The sequence below is a fragment of the Nerophis ophidion genome, linkage group LG26, assembly GCF_033978795.1.
Source record: "Nerophis ophidion isolate RoL-2023_Sa linkage group LG26, RoL_Noph_v1.0, whole genome shotgun sequence".
In the NCBI taxonomy this organism is placed as follows: Eukaryota; Metazoa; Chordata; class Actinopteri; order Syngnathiformes; family Syngnathidae; genus Nerophis; species Nerophis ophidion.
This window is the reverse complement of record NC_084636.1, coordinates 34810378-34825977: the sequence shown is the minus strand read 5'-3', so window position 1 is coordinate 34825977 and position 15600 is coordinate 34810378. Positions and strand designations below refer to the sequence as shown.

Sequence of the window (15600 nt, the reverse complement as noted above, 5' to 3'; positions counted from 1 at the left end):
ATGGCTTATAACTAAACGTGATATAAAATAATGTAATATAACGTCACGAGACATGAACATTTTTAATATAACGTAACAACGGGATACAACTTAACGTGACATGAAATAATCTCACGTAACATAACATGGCATAAAACTATGTAATACGACGTATCATAACATTACATAAAATAATATAACGTAACATGACATAAAATAATATAACGTAACAGCATAATATAACATAACATGACATAAACATGTTTAATGTAACGTAACAACAGGATATAACTTAACGTGACGTAAAATAATGTAATATAATGTAACATGGCATATAATAATGCAATATAACGTAACAACTTGATATAACATGACGTACAATAACGTAATATAACATGACATAAAATAACATAACAACGTAACAGGATTACATAAGAGAAGAAATGGTAAATGGTGTGTCTCCAACTTACCACAACTCAGAACTTTGAGAAGGATTTCTTTGTACTTTGTCCCACCAACAATACAAAACTCCTTTCTCAGTACTGAGTACTTCGTACTCACATGAAATACTTGCAGGGGGCTCTGGAGGATCTGACAACAGAACAAAGTACTACATTATACCTCACATACTACACTACTACATGTATTACATGTGAATGTACTACATTATACCTCACATACTATACTACTACTTGTATTACATGTGCATGTACTAAATTATACCTCACATACTATACTACTACATATATTACATGTGAATGTACTACATTATACCTCACATACTATACTACTACATATATTACATGTGAATGTACTACATTATACCTCACATACTATACTACTACTTGTATTACATGTGCATGTACTAAATTATACCTCACATACTATAGTACTACACGTATTTACATGTGAATGTACTACATTGTACCTCACATACTATACTACTACATGCATTTACATGTGAATGTACTACCATATACCTCACATGCTATACTACTACATGTATTTACATGTGAATGTACTACATTATACCTCACATACTATGCTACTACATGTATTTACATGTGAATGTACTACATTGTACCTCACATACTATACTACTACATGTATTACATGTGAATGTACTACATTATACCTCACATACTATACTACTACATATATTACATGTGAATGTACTACATTGTACCTCACATACTATACTACTACATGTATTACATGTGAATGTACTACATTGTACCTCAGATACTATACTACTACATATATTTACATGTGCATGTACTACATTATACCTCACATACTATACTACTACATATATTTACATGTGAATGTACTACATTGTACCTCACATACTATACTACTACATATATTTACATGTGCATGTACTAAATTATACCTCACATACTATACTACTACATGTATTTACTTGCGAATGCACTAAATTATACCTCACATACTATACTACTACATGTATTACATGTGAATGTACTACATTATACCTCACATACTATACCACTACATGTATTTACATGTAAATGTACTACATTATACCTCACATGCTATACTACTACATGTATTTACATGTGAATGTACTACATTGTACCTCACATACTATACTACTACTTGTATTACATGTGCATGTACTAAATTATACCTCACATACTATACTACTACATGTATTTACATGTGAATGTACTACATTATACCTCACATGCTATACTACTACATGTATTTACATGTGAATGTACTACATTGTACCTCACATACTATACTACTACTTGTATTACATGTGCATGTACTAAATTATACCTCACATACTATACTACTACATGTATTTACATGTGAATGTACTACCATATACTGTACCTCACATGCTATACTACTACTTGTATTTACATGTGAATGTACTACATTATACCTCACATACTATACTATAACATGTATTTACATGTGAATGTACTACATTGTACCTCACATACTATACTACTACATGCATTTACATGTGAATGTACTACCATATACCTCACATGCTATACTACTACATGTATTTACATGTGAATGTACTACATTGTACCTCACATACTATACTACTACTTGTATTACATGTGCATGTACTAAATTATACCTCACATACTATACTACTACTTGTATTTACATGTGAATGTACTACATTATACCTCACATACTACAGTACTACTACATGTATTTACATGTGAATGTACTACCATATACCTCACATGCTATACTACTACATATATTTACATGTGAATGTACTACCATATACTGTACCTCACATGCTATACTACTACATGTATTTACATGTGCATGTACTACATTATACCTCACATACTATACTACTACATGTATTTACATGTGAATGTACTACATTATACCTCACATACTATACTACTACATATATTTACATGTGCATGTACTACATTATACCTCACATACTACAGTACTACATGTATTTACATGTGAATGTACTACCATATACCTCACATGCTATACTACTACATGTATTTACATGTGAATGTACTACATTATACCTCACATACTATGCTACTACATGTATTTACATGTGAATGTACTACATTGTACCTCACATACTATACTACTACATGTATTACATGTGAATGTACTACATTATACCTCACATACTATACTACTACATATATTACATGTGAATGTACTACATTGTACCTCACATACTATACTACTACATGTATTACATGTGAATGTACTACATTATACCTCTCATACTATACTACTACATATTTTTACATGTGCATGTACTACATTATACCTCACATACTACAGTACTACATGCATTTACATGTGAATGTACTACCATATACCTCACATGCTATACTACTACATGTATTTACATGTGAATGTACTACATTGTACCTCACATACTATACTACTACATATATTACATGTGAATGTACTACATTGTACCTCACATACTATACTACTACATGTATTACATGTGAATGTACTACATTATACCTCTCATACTATACTACTACATATTTTTACATGTGCATGTACTACATTATACCTCACATACTACAGTACTACATGCATTTACATGTGAATGTACTACCATATACCTCACATGCTATACTACTACATGTATTTACATGTGAATGTACTACATTGTACCTCACATACTATACTACTACTTGTATTACATGTGCATGTACTAAATTATACCTCACATTCTATAGTACTACATGTATTTACATGTGAATGTACTACCATATACTGTACCTCACATGCTATACTACTACTTGTATTTACATGTGAATGTACTACCATATACCTCACATGCTATACTACTACATGTATTTACATGTGAATGTACTACATTATACCTTAGATACTAAACTATTACATGTATTTCTATTTGAATGTACTACATACTATACTATTACCTACTTTTTAAATGCTAGATATGTGTAATGTTCTTCACCTTTCGAGAGTCAAGGCAAGGGATGAGCTTAAGAGCGCCTTAGGTTACACCACGGGTCATTTTGAGTCTCTGGTCATGGGTTTTGGTCTCACCAATGTCCCGGCCTGACTGATGACGTGCTCAGAGACATGAATAACCACTTTCTATTTTTTTTTACCTGTAGGATATTCGTATTATTTCGAGGAGTCTTCACCAGCATCTGTCCGACTTTAGGGTACATCATTCGGTAGCGATCCTGCCAAGATCCAGGCAGTGGTCCTTTGGCCTTCTCCTACGTCATGGAAGCACTTGCAGATGTTCTTGGGATTCGTCGACGTTTGTCGAGGCTTCATTCCTCGTTTTAGCAGACCGTACCTCTGACTGGGCTTTAGGCCGGGATACAGTCCCACGTCATGCCCCCTCTGTCAATGTCTTTGGCTTGTTTATAGCTCTTCCGCGGGGGCTGGCGTGTGACTTGCAATTCTCTTTCCAAGCCCTAGGGGGCGGTGTTTATCTGCGTCAGCAACCACAACTCTTGGTAACTACCTTCCTGAGAGAGAAAATCAATCAATCAATCAATGTTTACTTATATAGCCCTAAATCACTAGTGTCTCAAAGGGCTGCACAAACCACCACGACATCCTCGGTAGGCCCACATAAGGGCAAGGAAAACTCACACCCAGTGGGACGTCGGTGACAATGATGACTATGAGAACCTTGGAGAGGAGGAAAGCAATGGATGTGGAGCGGGTCTAACATGATACTGTGAAAGTTCAATCCATAATGGATCCAACACAGTCGCGAGAGTCCAGTCCAAAGCGGATCCAACACAGCAGCGAGAGTCCCGTTCACAGCGGAGCCAGCAGGAAACCATCCCAAGCGGAGGCGGATCAGCAGCGCAGAGATGTCCCCAGCCGATACACAGGCAAGCAGTACATGGCCACCGGATCGGACCGGACCCCCTCCACAAGGGAGAGAGGGACATAGGAGAAAAAGAAAAGAAACGGCAGATCAACTGGTCTAAAAAGGGAGTCTATTTAAAGGCTAGATGAGGAAAACATGACGAGACGTGTGTGAGTTTTTGTTGACGAGACGAGAACGGACGAAAATGTCAGTGGGTAATCTGTCAGACGTTTAAAATGAATGACATTTCTGTTTATTGCACCATATGTCCCGGCAAGAAGAGGAAATTATCCAGGAAATAGACTCCTTCACCTACTTGGGCAGCATTGTGGATAAACAGGGTGGCACCGACAAAGATGTAACAGCAAGAATTGGAAAAGCAAGAGCAGCCTTCATCATCCTGAAGAGCATCTGGTCCTCCAAGGAGATATCTATGACAACCAAAGTCCGGATCTTCAATTCAAACATAAAATCCGTCCTTCTCTACGGCTCTGAAACGTGGAGGATGACAAAGAAGACCGTACAAAGGTTACAAACGTTTATTAACAGTTGTCTGAAGAGGATTTTCAGGATTTGGTGGCCAAACAAAATCAGCAACGAGGAACTCTGGAGGAAAGGGAATCAGGAGCCAGTGGAGAAACAAATACTAAGGAGAAAGTGGGGTTGGGTTGGGCACACCCTTAGGAAACCAGCAACTACCATCACACGGCAAGCCTTGACGTGGAACCCACAGGGAAAGAGGAAGAGGGGACGGCCTAAAAACACCTGGAGGCGGGACTCTGAGGCGGAGCTGAAGAGGTTGGGAACCAGCTGGGGAGAGGCGGAAAGGACAGCCCAAAACCGTGCTGCATGGAGAGGAGTCATTGATGGCCTATGCTCCATTGGGAGCGATGGGCCTAAGTAAGTAAGTAATGTCCCGGCAAGAAATCTGCGTTCAAAGGACTCCGGCTTGTTAGTGATTCCCAAAGCCCAAAAAAAGTCTGCGGGCTATAGAGCGTTTTCCGTTCGGGCTCCAGTACTCTGGAATGCCCTCCCGGTAACAGTTCGAGATGCTACCTCAGTAGAAGCATTTAAGTCTCACCTTAAAACTCATTTGTATACTCTAGCCTTTAAATAGACTCCCTTTTTAGACCAGTTGATCTGCCGTTTCTTTTCTTTTTCTTCTATGTCCCACTCTCCCTTGTGGAGGGGGTCCGGTCCGATCCGGTGGCCATGTACTGCTCGCCTGTGTATCGGCTGGGGACATCTGTGCGCTGCTGATCCGCCTCCGCTTATTTAGGTCGGATTCGACGTTTGACGGTCACGTGACCACCTGGCTCTGTTTGATTGGTCCAACGTCACCAGTGACTGCATGTGATTGGTGAAACGCAGGCATGCGTAGTTCCTACTTTGAATGCGTGTCTGACAAAATCAAAACAAACAAAACGTGCATTAACAGATCGATTAAAAAAAAGTAGCGAGTAACGAGCTGAATGTAGATAAATGGAGCGGAGTAAAAGTAGCGTTTCTTCTCTATAAATATACTCAAGTAAAAGTAAAAGTATGTTGCATAAAAACTACTCTTAGAAGTACAATTTATCCCAAAAGTTACTCAAGTCGATGTAACGGAGTAAATGTAGCGCGTTACTACCCACCTCTGCTCACCATGGCTCTGAAGGTGTGGCTAAAAGAGTCAGGAAGGGGCTGAGGCCTTTGTGTAGGTGAGCACACCTGCTTGGACTAATTTGGGCCAAACCATGATTGTCAGTAACTGGGTGTTGAAGAGGCACACTGGACATTTGAATGCTGTGTTTTCTAAGCACTGGGTACAAAAATGACTGCTTTACAAATACAAAAGTACAATGTGACTACTTTTTAGACATGTGATAGTTACTTATGGTGTAAATTACAAAATAACTGATTTCTTAATTCCCCCTGTCAAATTGGTCTCAGCTAGTGGGCGGGGCTAGGGGCTTTTGAAGTGGGGAAAATGCCACGTTTCTGCAGTCTGCTGGCTGTCCTGACCAAGAGTTTCGAGGTTCATACATCAAACCGACTACTGAGATTGTGGGTGTTTTGTCTTCCTGTTTTTGTTCTCCCCTTGACACTTTTTGGGATTTTAAATAAATGTTTGTAAACTGTTACCACTGCGTGCCTTGCCATCCTTGATTTAAAGTCCAGTTTGCAAAGATTACATTACCTTCACCCGAGGCGGGGTGTGACACTGTTATACGTAGAGTCTGCTAGCTTTAGCCTAAAAGCCCCAACCAGGACCTGTGCGTTTACGTTTACAGTAAAGTTGGGACACACACACACATACACACACACACACACACACACACACACATACAACAGTGCAGAATGAAAGATCAGAAAGCTTTGGTATAGGGTCAGTTAATAAGCTACGTATTTTTGTTCTGCTTGTTTGATAGTTAAAACCATACTATTAGTATTTACATGGTATACATTTGATTGTTTTGTATTCACCTGTAAATCTTTACAGGAGGTGTACGTTGTATACAGAGATAGAGTAATTGTATCCCTTCTTTGTTTATTCCTCAACCAGATCCCAGAGACCAGAACTACTTATTAGTACAGATACAGATATGTGATTGTGATATTAAGGCGACACGGTAAAGAATCTGGGTGTTATCTTCCACCCAACTCTCTCCTTTGAGGCACACATTAAAAGCGTTACTAAAACGGCCTTCTTTCATCTCCGTAATATCGCTAAAATTCGCTCCATTTTGTCCACGAAAGACGCCGAGATCATTATCCATGCGTTTGTTACGTCTCGTCTCGATTACTGTAACGTATTATTTCGGGGTCTCCCCATGTCTAGCATTAAAAGATTACAGTTGGTACAAAATGCGGCTGCTAGACTTTTGACAAGAACAAGAAAGTTTGATCACATTACGCCTGTACTGTATATACCTTTATATACATATATACATACATAGATACCTATACTGTATATACCTTTATATACATATATACATACATACATACCTATACTGTATATACCTTTATATACATATATACATACATATATACCTATACTGTATATACCTTTATATACATATATACATACATATATACCTATACTGTATATACCTTTATATACATATATACATACATATATACCTATACTGTATATACCTTTATATACATATATATATACATATATACCTGTACTGTATATACCTTTATATACATATATACATACATATATACCTTTATATACATATATACATACATATATACCTATACTGTATATACCTTTATATACATATATACATACATATACACCTATACTGGCTCACCTGCACTGGCTTCCTGTGCACTTAAGATGTGACTTTAAGGTTTTACTACTTACGTATAAAATACTACACGGTCTAGCTCCAGCCTATCTTGCCGATTGTATTGTACCATATGTCCCGGCAAGAAATCTGCGTTCAAAAGACTCCGGCTTATTAGTGATTCCTAGAGCCCCAAAAAAGTCTGCGGGCTATAGAACGTTTTCCGTTCGGGATCCAGTACTCTGGAATGCCCTCCCGGTAACAGTTTGAGATGCTACCTCAGTAGAAGCATTTAAGTCTCACCTTAAAACTCATCTGTATACTCTAGCCTTTAAATAGACCTCCTTTTTAGACCAGTTGATCTGCCGCTTCTTTTCTTTCTCCTCTGCCCCCCCCTCCCTTGTGGAGGGGGTCCGGTCCGATGAGCATGGATGAAGTACTGGCTGTCCAGAGTCGAGACCCAGGATGGACCGCTCGCCTGTGTATCGGTTGGGGACATCTCTACGCTGCTGATCCGCCTCCGCTTGAGATGGTCTCCTGTGGACGGGACTATCGCTGCTGTCTTGGATCCGCTTTGAACTGAACTCTCGCGGCTGTGTTGGAGCCACTATGGATTGAACTTTCACAGTATCATGTTAGACCCGCTCGACATCCATTGCTTTCGGTCCCCTGGTAGGGGGGGGTTGCCCACATCTGAGGTCCTCTCCAAGGTTTCTCATAGTCAGCATTGTCACTGGCGTCCCACTGGATGTGAATTCTCCCTGCCCACTGGGTGTGAGTTTTCCTTGCCCTTTTGTGGGTTCTGTGCAGTCCTTTGAGACATTTGTGATTTGGAGCTATATAAATAAACATTGATTGATTGATTGATTGATTGATTGAAAGTAAAGTACCAATGATTGTCACACACACACTAGGTGTGGTGAATTTTGTCCTCTGCATTCGACCCATCCCCTTGTTCGCCCCCTGGGAGGGGAGGAGAGGTGATTTAACCCCCAATTCCAACCCTTGAAGCTGAGGGAGGTAATGGGTCCCATTTTTCTAGTCTTTGGGGTTTCAACTCACAACCGACCCATCTCAGGGCGGACACTCTAACCACTAGGCCACTGGGAGATGGGGAAGAGAAGCGCAGTACCTGTTTGACTGGGTGGGTTACAGGCTAGGAGTACGATCATGGGATATCTTTGACCTGCCGTTCCTCCGCGACTTCCAGTCTCTCCATCTGCCCAAACCAGGGGTCACCTCATAGGAGGGGGGGAACACTGCGGTGTGTTACTCTCCTGCTCAGCTGTTGCTTATCTGCTTTCCCTGGACCACCCCTCTTGGCATTCCAGGGCAGAGTCACTGTACACACACCTGAAGTCTTAAACCTTTCAGTGCAATTTGAATATTTCATGCATGTGTTCATCTCCTTCTATTGATCGTTTCTCCGTATTCTCCACATAGCTCCCTTTTTGGCAAATCTTTCTTGAATTGGGCATTCCGTGTGTACCCTGAGTGGCAATGGTTTGTTCTTTTGCAGCAACTTCCTTTTGGTTTTGTCTCTATTGATTTGGCTTCGATCGGATCGGTTCGCAGCCGAGTGTGAAGCGACCGGAATGAGAATCAGCACCTCCAAGTCCGAGACCATGGTTCTCGCCCGAAAAAGGGTGGAGTGCCATCTCCGGGTTGGGGAGGAGACCCTGCCCCAAGTGGAGGAGTTCAAGTACCTAGGAGTCTTGTTCACGAGTGAGGGAAGAGTGGATCGTGAGATCGACAGGCGGATCGGTGCGGCGTCTTCAGTAATGCGGACGTTGTACCGATCCGTTGTGGTGAAGAAGGAGCTGAGCCGGAAGGCAAAGCTCTCAATTTACCGGTCGATCTACGTTCCCATCCTCACCTATGGTCATGAGCTTTGGGTCATGACCGAAAGGATGAGATCACGGGTACAAGCGGCCAAAATGAGAATCAGCACCTCCAAGTCCGAGTCCATGGTTCTCGCCCGGAAAAGGGTGGAGTGCCATCTCCGGGTTGGGGAGGAGACCCTGCCCCAAGTGGAGGAGTTCAAGTACCTAGGAGTCTTGTTCACGAGTGGGGGAAGAGTGGATCGTGAGATCGACAGGCGGATCGGTGCGGCGTTTTCAGTAATGCGGACGTTGTACCGATCCGTTGTGGTGAAGAAGGAGCTGAGCCGGAAGGCAAAGCTCTCAATTTACCGGTCGATCTACGTTCCCATCCTCACCTATGGTCATGAGCTTTGGGTCATGACCGAAAGGATGAAATCACGGGTACAAGCGGCCAAAATGAGAATCAGCACCTCCAAGTCCGAGTCCATGGTTCTCGCCCGAAAAAGGGTGGAGTGCCATCTCCGGGTTGGTGAGGAGACCCTGCCCCAAGTGGAGGAGTTCAAGTACCTAGGAGTCTTGTTCACGAGTGAGGGAAGAGTGGATCGTGAGATCGACAGGCGGATCGGTGCGGCGTTTTCAGTAATGCGGACGTTGTACCGATCCGTTGTGGTGAAGAAGGAGCTGAGCCGGAAGGCAAAGCTCTCAATTTACCGGTCGATCTACGTTCCCATCCTCATCTATGGTCATGAGCTTTGGGTCATGACCGAAAGGATAAGATCACGGGTACAAGCGGCCCAAATGAGTTTCCTCCTCTCCCTTAGAGATAGGGTGAGAAGCTCTGTCATCCGGGAGGAACTCAAAGTAAAGCCGCTGCTCCTCCACATGGAGAGGAGCCAGATGAGGTGGTTCGGGCATCTGGTCAGGATGCCACCCGAACGCCTCCCTAGGGAGGTGTTTAGGGCACGTCCAACCGGTAGGAGGCCACGGGGAAGACCCAGGACACGTTGGGAAGACTATGTCTCCTAGCTGGCCTGGGAACGCCTCGGGATCCCCCGGGAAGAGCTAGACGAAGTGGCTGGGGAGAGGGAAGTCTGGGTTTCCCTGCTTAGGCTGTTGCCCCCGCGACCCGACCTCGGATAAGCGGAAGATGATGGATGGATGGATGATTTGGCTTCGCCCCTAAGTATTGTTTTTTCTCCACTCCGTCGGAGTGCGCTTTTTGTATACAACTTTTAATATCTGAATCCCGTCTCTTTCCGCTTCGGGGTCCTACTTTCTAGATTCTGCCCAATCTAAGGAGTCCCAACAGGAGAGCAACCAGCCCACACAAACTGTATTAGCACGACTCACATTCAACCCAGATGTCGAGGCCGCAGGGCTCCAACGGTCTCCGACATCTGCATCGACAGCTGTAGGTTCTGTCGTCCGTGATGTTGTCCACGTGGAAGCGCGTCGTACTGGAGTTGACCACAACGAAGAGCAGCGGTGCGGGCGGGTGACCGCTGAACATGGAGCGGTCACACTCGCAGGTGAAGAAGGTGCAGTACACGTCAAAACTGGAACCTCGCTGGACTACGGTGCCAATGCTGGACCAGATGGCACAAGTCGTCTGGCCTGAGGTGGGAGAGACACGTGACAAGAATTAATATGAAATATGACAACTTGACTTTACCCAAGTTTGCATCTCGGGAACTCTGATGTGTTCTACCATAATACATAACATAAAAGCCCAGCTGAAATCTTTTTTTTTAGCAGAATCCTGCTTGATTCCAAGTATTTACAACATGTGTGTAAATATGTACAACATGATTGTATGGATTTACAACTGTGTGTTTACAACAATTGTATGTATTTAAAAGATGATTGTATCTATTCACAACGTGACCGTACATATGTACACCATGATTCTACGTATGTACAACATTACTGTATGTATCTACAACAATTCTACATATTCACAACGTGATCATGAATATTTACAACAATTGTACGTATTTACAATGTGATTGTTTGTATTTACAAAATTATTGTATGTATTTACAACATGATTGTATGTATTTATATCATGAGTATACGTATTTACAATTGTATGTATTTCCAACCTTATTGTATGTATATACAACATTATTGTAAGTATTTACAACATTATTGTAAGTATTCACAACATGATTGTATGTATTTACAACATGATTGTATGTATTTACAACATGACTGTATGTATTTACAACATGATTGTATGTATTTACAACATGACTGTATGTATTTACAACATGATTGTATGTATTTACAACATGATTGTATGTATTTACAACATGATTGTATGTATTTACAACATGATTGCATGTATTCACAACATGACTGTACGTATTTACAACATGATTGTATGTATTTACGACATGATTGTATGTATTTACGACATGATTGTATGTATTTACAACATGACTTTACGTATTTACAACATGATTGTATGTATTTACAACATGATTGTATGTATTTACAACATGACTGTATGTATTTACAACATGACTGTATGTATTTACAACATGATTGTATGTATTTACAACATGACTGTATGTATTTACAACATGATTGTATGTATTTACAATATGATTGTATGTATTTACAACATGATTGTATGTATTTACAACATGACTGTATGTATTTACAACATGATTGTATGTATTTACAACATGATTGTATGTATTTACAACATGACTGTACGTATTTACAACATGATTGTATGTATTTACGACATGGATGTATGTATTTACGACATGATTGTATGTATTTACAACATGACTTTACGTATTTACAACATGATTGTATGTATTTACAACATGATTGTATGTATTTACAACATGACTGTATGTATTTACAACATGACTGTATGTATTTACAACATGATTGTATGTATTTACAATATGATTGTATGTATTTACAACATGATTGTATGTATTTACAACATGACTGTATGTATTTACAACATGATTGTATGTATTTACAACATGATTGTATGTATTTACAACATGATTGTATGTATTTACAACATGATTGTATGTATTTACAACATGATTGTATGTATTTACAACATGACTGTACGTATTTACAACATGATTTTATGTATTTACAACATGATTGTATGTATTTACAACATGATTGTATGTATTTACAACATGATTGTATGTATTTACAACATGATTGTATGTATTTACAACATGACTGTATGTATTTACAACATGATTGTACGTATTCACAACATGACTGTATGTATTTACAACATGATTGTACGTATTCACAACATGACTGTATGTATTTACAACATGATTGTATGTATTTACGACATGATTGTATGTATTTACAACATGACTTTACGTATTTACAACATGATTGTATGTATTTACAACATGATTGTATGTATTTACAACATGATTGTATGTATTTACAACATGACTGTATGTATTTACAACATGACTGTATGTATTTACAACATGATTGTATGTATTTACAACATGACTGTATGTATTTACAACATGATTGTATGTATTTACAAGATGACTGTACATATTTACAACATGATTGTATGTATTTACAACATGATTGTATGTATTTACAACATGATTGTATGTATTTACAACATGACTGTATGTATTTACAACATGACTGTATGTATTTACAACATGATTGTATGTATTTACAACATGACTGTATGTATTTACAACATGATTGTATGTATTTACAAGATGACTGTACATATTTACAACATGATTGTATGTATTTACAACATGACTGTATGTATTTACAACATGATTGTATGTATTTACAACATGACTGTATGTATTTACAACATGACTGTATGTATTTACAACATGACTGTATGTATTTACAACATGATTGTATGTATTTACAACATGATTGTATGTATTTACAACATGACTGTATGTATTTACAACATGACTTTACGTATTTACAACATGATTGTATGTATTTACAACATGACTGTATGTATTTACAACATGATTGTATGTATTTACAACATGACTGTATGTATTTACATGATTGTATGTATTTACAACATGACTGTATGTATTTACAACATGATTGTATGTATTTACAACATGATTGTATGTATTTACAACATGACTGTATGTATTTACAACATGACTTTACGTATTTACAACATGATTGTATGTATTTACAACATGACTGTATGTATTTACAACATGACTGTATGTATTTACATGATTGTATGTATTTACAACATGATTGTATGTATTTACAACATGATTGTATGTATTTACAACATGATTGTATGTATTTACAACATGACTGTATGTATTTACAACATGATTGTATGTATTTACAACATGATTGTATGTATTTACAACATGATTGTATGTATTTACAACATGACTGTGTGTATTTACAACATGATTGTATGTATTTGCAACATGATTGTATGTATTTACAACATGATTGTATGTATTTACAACATGACTGTATGTATTTACAACATGATTGTATGTATTTACAACATGATTGTATGTATTTACAACATGATTGTATGTATTTACAACATGATTGTATGTATTTACAACATGATTGTATGTATTTACAACATGACTGTATGTATTTACAACATGATTGTATGTATTTACAACATGATTGTACGTATTTACAACATGATTGTATGTATTTACAACATGACTGTATGTATTTACAACATGACTGTATGTATTTACAACATGATTGTATGTATTTACAACATGACTGTATGTATTTACAACATGATTGTATGTATTTACAACATGATTGTATGTATTGACAACATGATTGTATGTATTTACAACATGACTGTATGTATTTACAACATGATTGTATGTATTTACAACATGATTGTACGTATTTACAACATGACTGTATGTATTTACAACATGATTGTATGTATTTACAACATGACTGTATGTATTTACAACATGATTGTACGTATTTACAACATGATTGTACGTATTTACAACATGATTTGTATGTATTTACAACATGATTGTATGTATTTACAACATGATTGCACGTATTTACAACATGATTGTATGTATTTACAACATGATTGTATGTATTTACAACATGACTGTATGTATTTACAACATGATTGTATGTATTTACAACATGACTGTATGTATTTACAACATGATTGTATGTATTGACAACATGATTGTATGTATTTACGAATGATTATTTATGATTGTGAATATTTTCGATATGATGGTAAATATTTACAACATGATTGTAAATATTTACAACATGATTGTATGTATTTAAAACCCAGTAAATTTCCAACGAAAGTATTCAAATTACCTCTGCAGAGATGCACCAGAAGCAGCGTCATGGCAGACATTTTGATCCATGATCGCCAAAGAGCCGCCATGTGTGATCAGCATCTGAGTGTGTGTTTGCGTGTGTGTGTGTGTGTGTGTGTGTGTGTGTGTGTGTGCGTTCTGCCCTTGAGGAAGAAACAAAGTAAGACATAAATGAAAGTACTAAATAACAATTTGTAATGAAATGAAAGTAAAGAATAGTAGTGAGAATGAAGACGTGTACTCACCATATCATCATGACTCATCATCACATCCTCATCTTCATCCACATCTTATTTTTTTATCTGTATCTTTATCTTCATCTTCACCTTCATCATGTGTCTTTTCGTGTGAAACAAACGTGACTCACTGCAACTTTTGTCATTGCAGGAAGTTTTGGAGACCACAAAACTCCCCTCCCCTTGTGTGTGTCATGTACTGTACAACACTACTGTACACTGATACTTCCACTTTGTAGTACTTCACTCTCTTTTATATGTTATACTACTAATGTTGTACTTTATATTTACTAGGACTGCAATACTTCACTATGTTTCTACTTTATATGTGTGTACCATCATTGTAATACTTTACATCTCATCTGAGACCTCAAACATTATGCTTTCTTCTCATTAAAAAAAATCAACATCATTATTTTCTTCCACAAAGCCCAACTCATCATCTCATCTCATCTCATCTCATGTATGAGATAGTCAATATCAAAGTGATATTGTCCCATAAACATCATGTTTTATCATCTCATCTCATGTATGAGATAGTCAATATCAAAGTGATATTGTCCCATAAACATC

At 38.2% G+C, this 15600-nt stretch overlaps 1 protein-coding gene across 5 annotated transcripts in view; it reads right to left on the bottom strand.

The window, feature by feature from the left end:
* Positions 1-15364, bottom strand: part of il12rb2 (interleukin 12 receptor, beta 2a) — a 52078-nt gene extending 36714 nt beyond the window's left edge. For 2 of the 5 annotated variants that reach the window (XR_009804349.1, XM_061887815.1), the window contains exons 1-4: positions 15037-15361; positions 14790-14934; positions 10788-11051; positions 450-570 (exon numbers count right to left, since the gene is read on the bottom strand). Coding sequence is in view for 4 of the 5 variants with exons in the window: in XM_061887815.1 (XP_061743799.1) it covers positions 450-570; positions 10788-11051; positions 14790-14859 (455 nt within the window). In the remaining variant the exon portion in view is untranslated. Of the gene's footprint in view, positions 1-449; positions 571-10787; positions 11052-14789; positions 14935-15036 lie in introns of all 5 variants that reach the window. The other 3 variants (XM_061887818.1, XM_061887816.1, XM_061887817.1) reach the window with 3 other exon arrangements.
* Between the last annotated feature and the right edge of the window lie 236 nt (positions 15365-15600).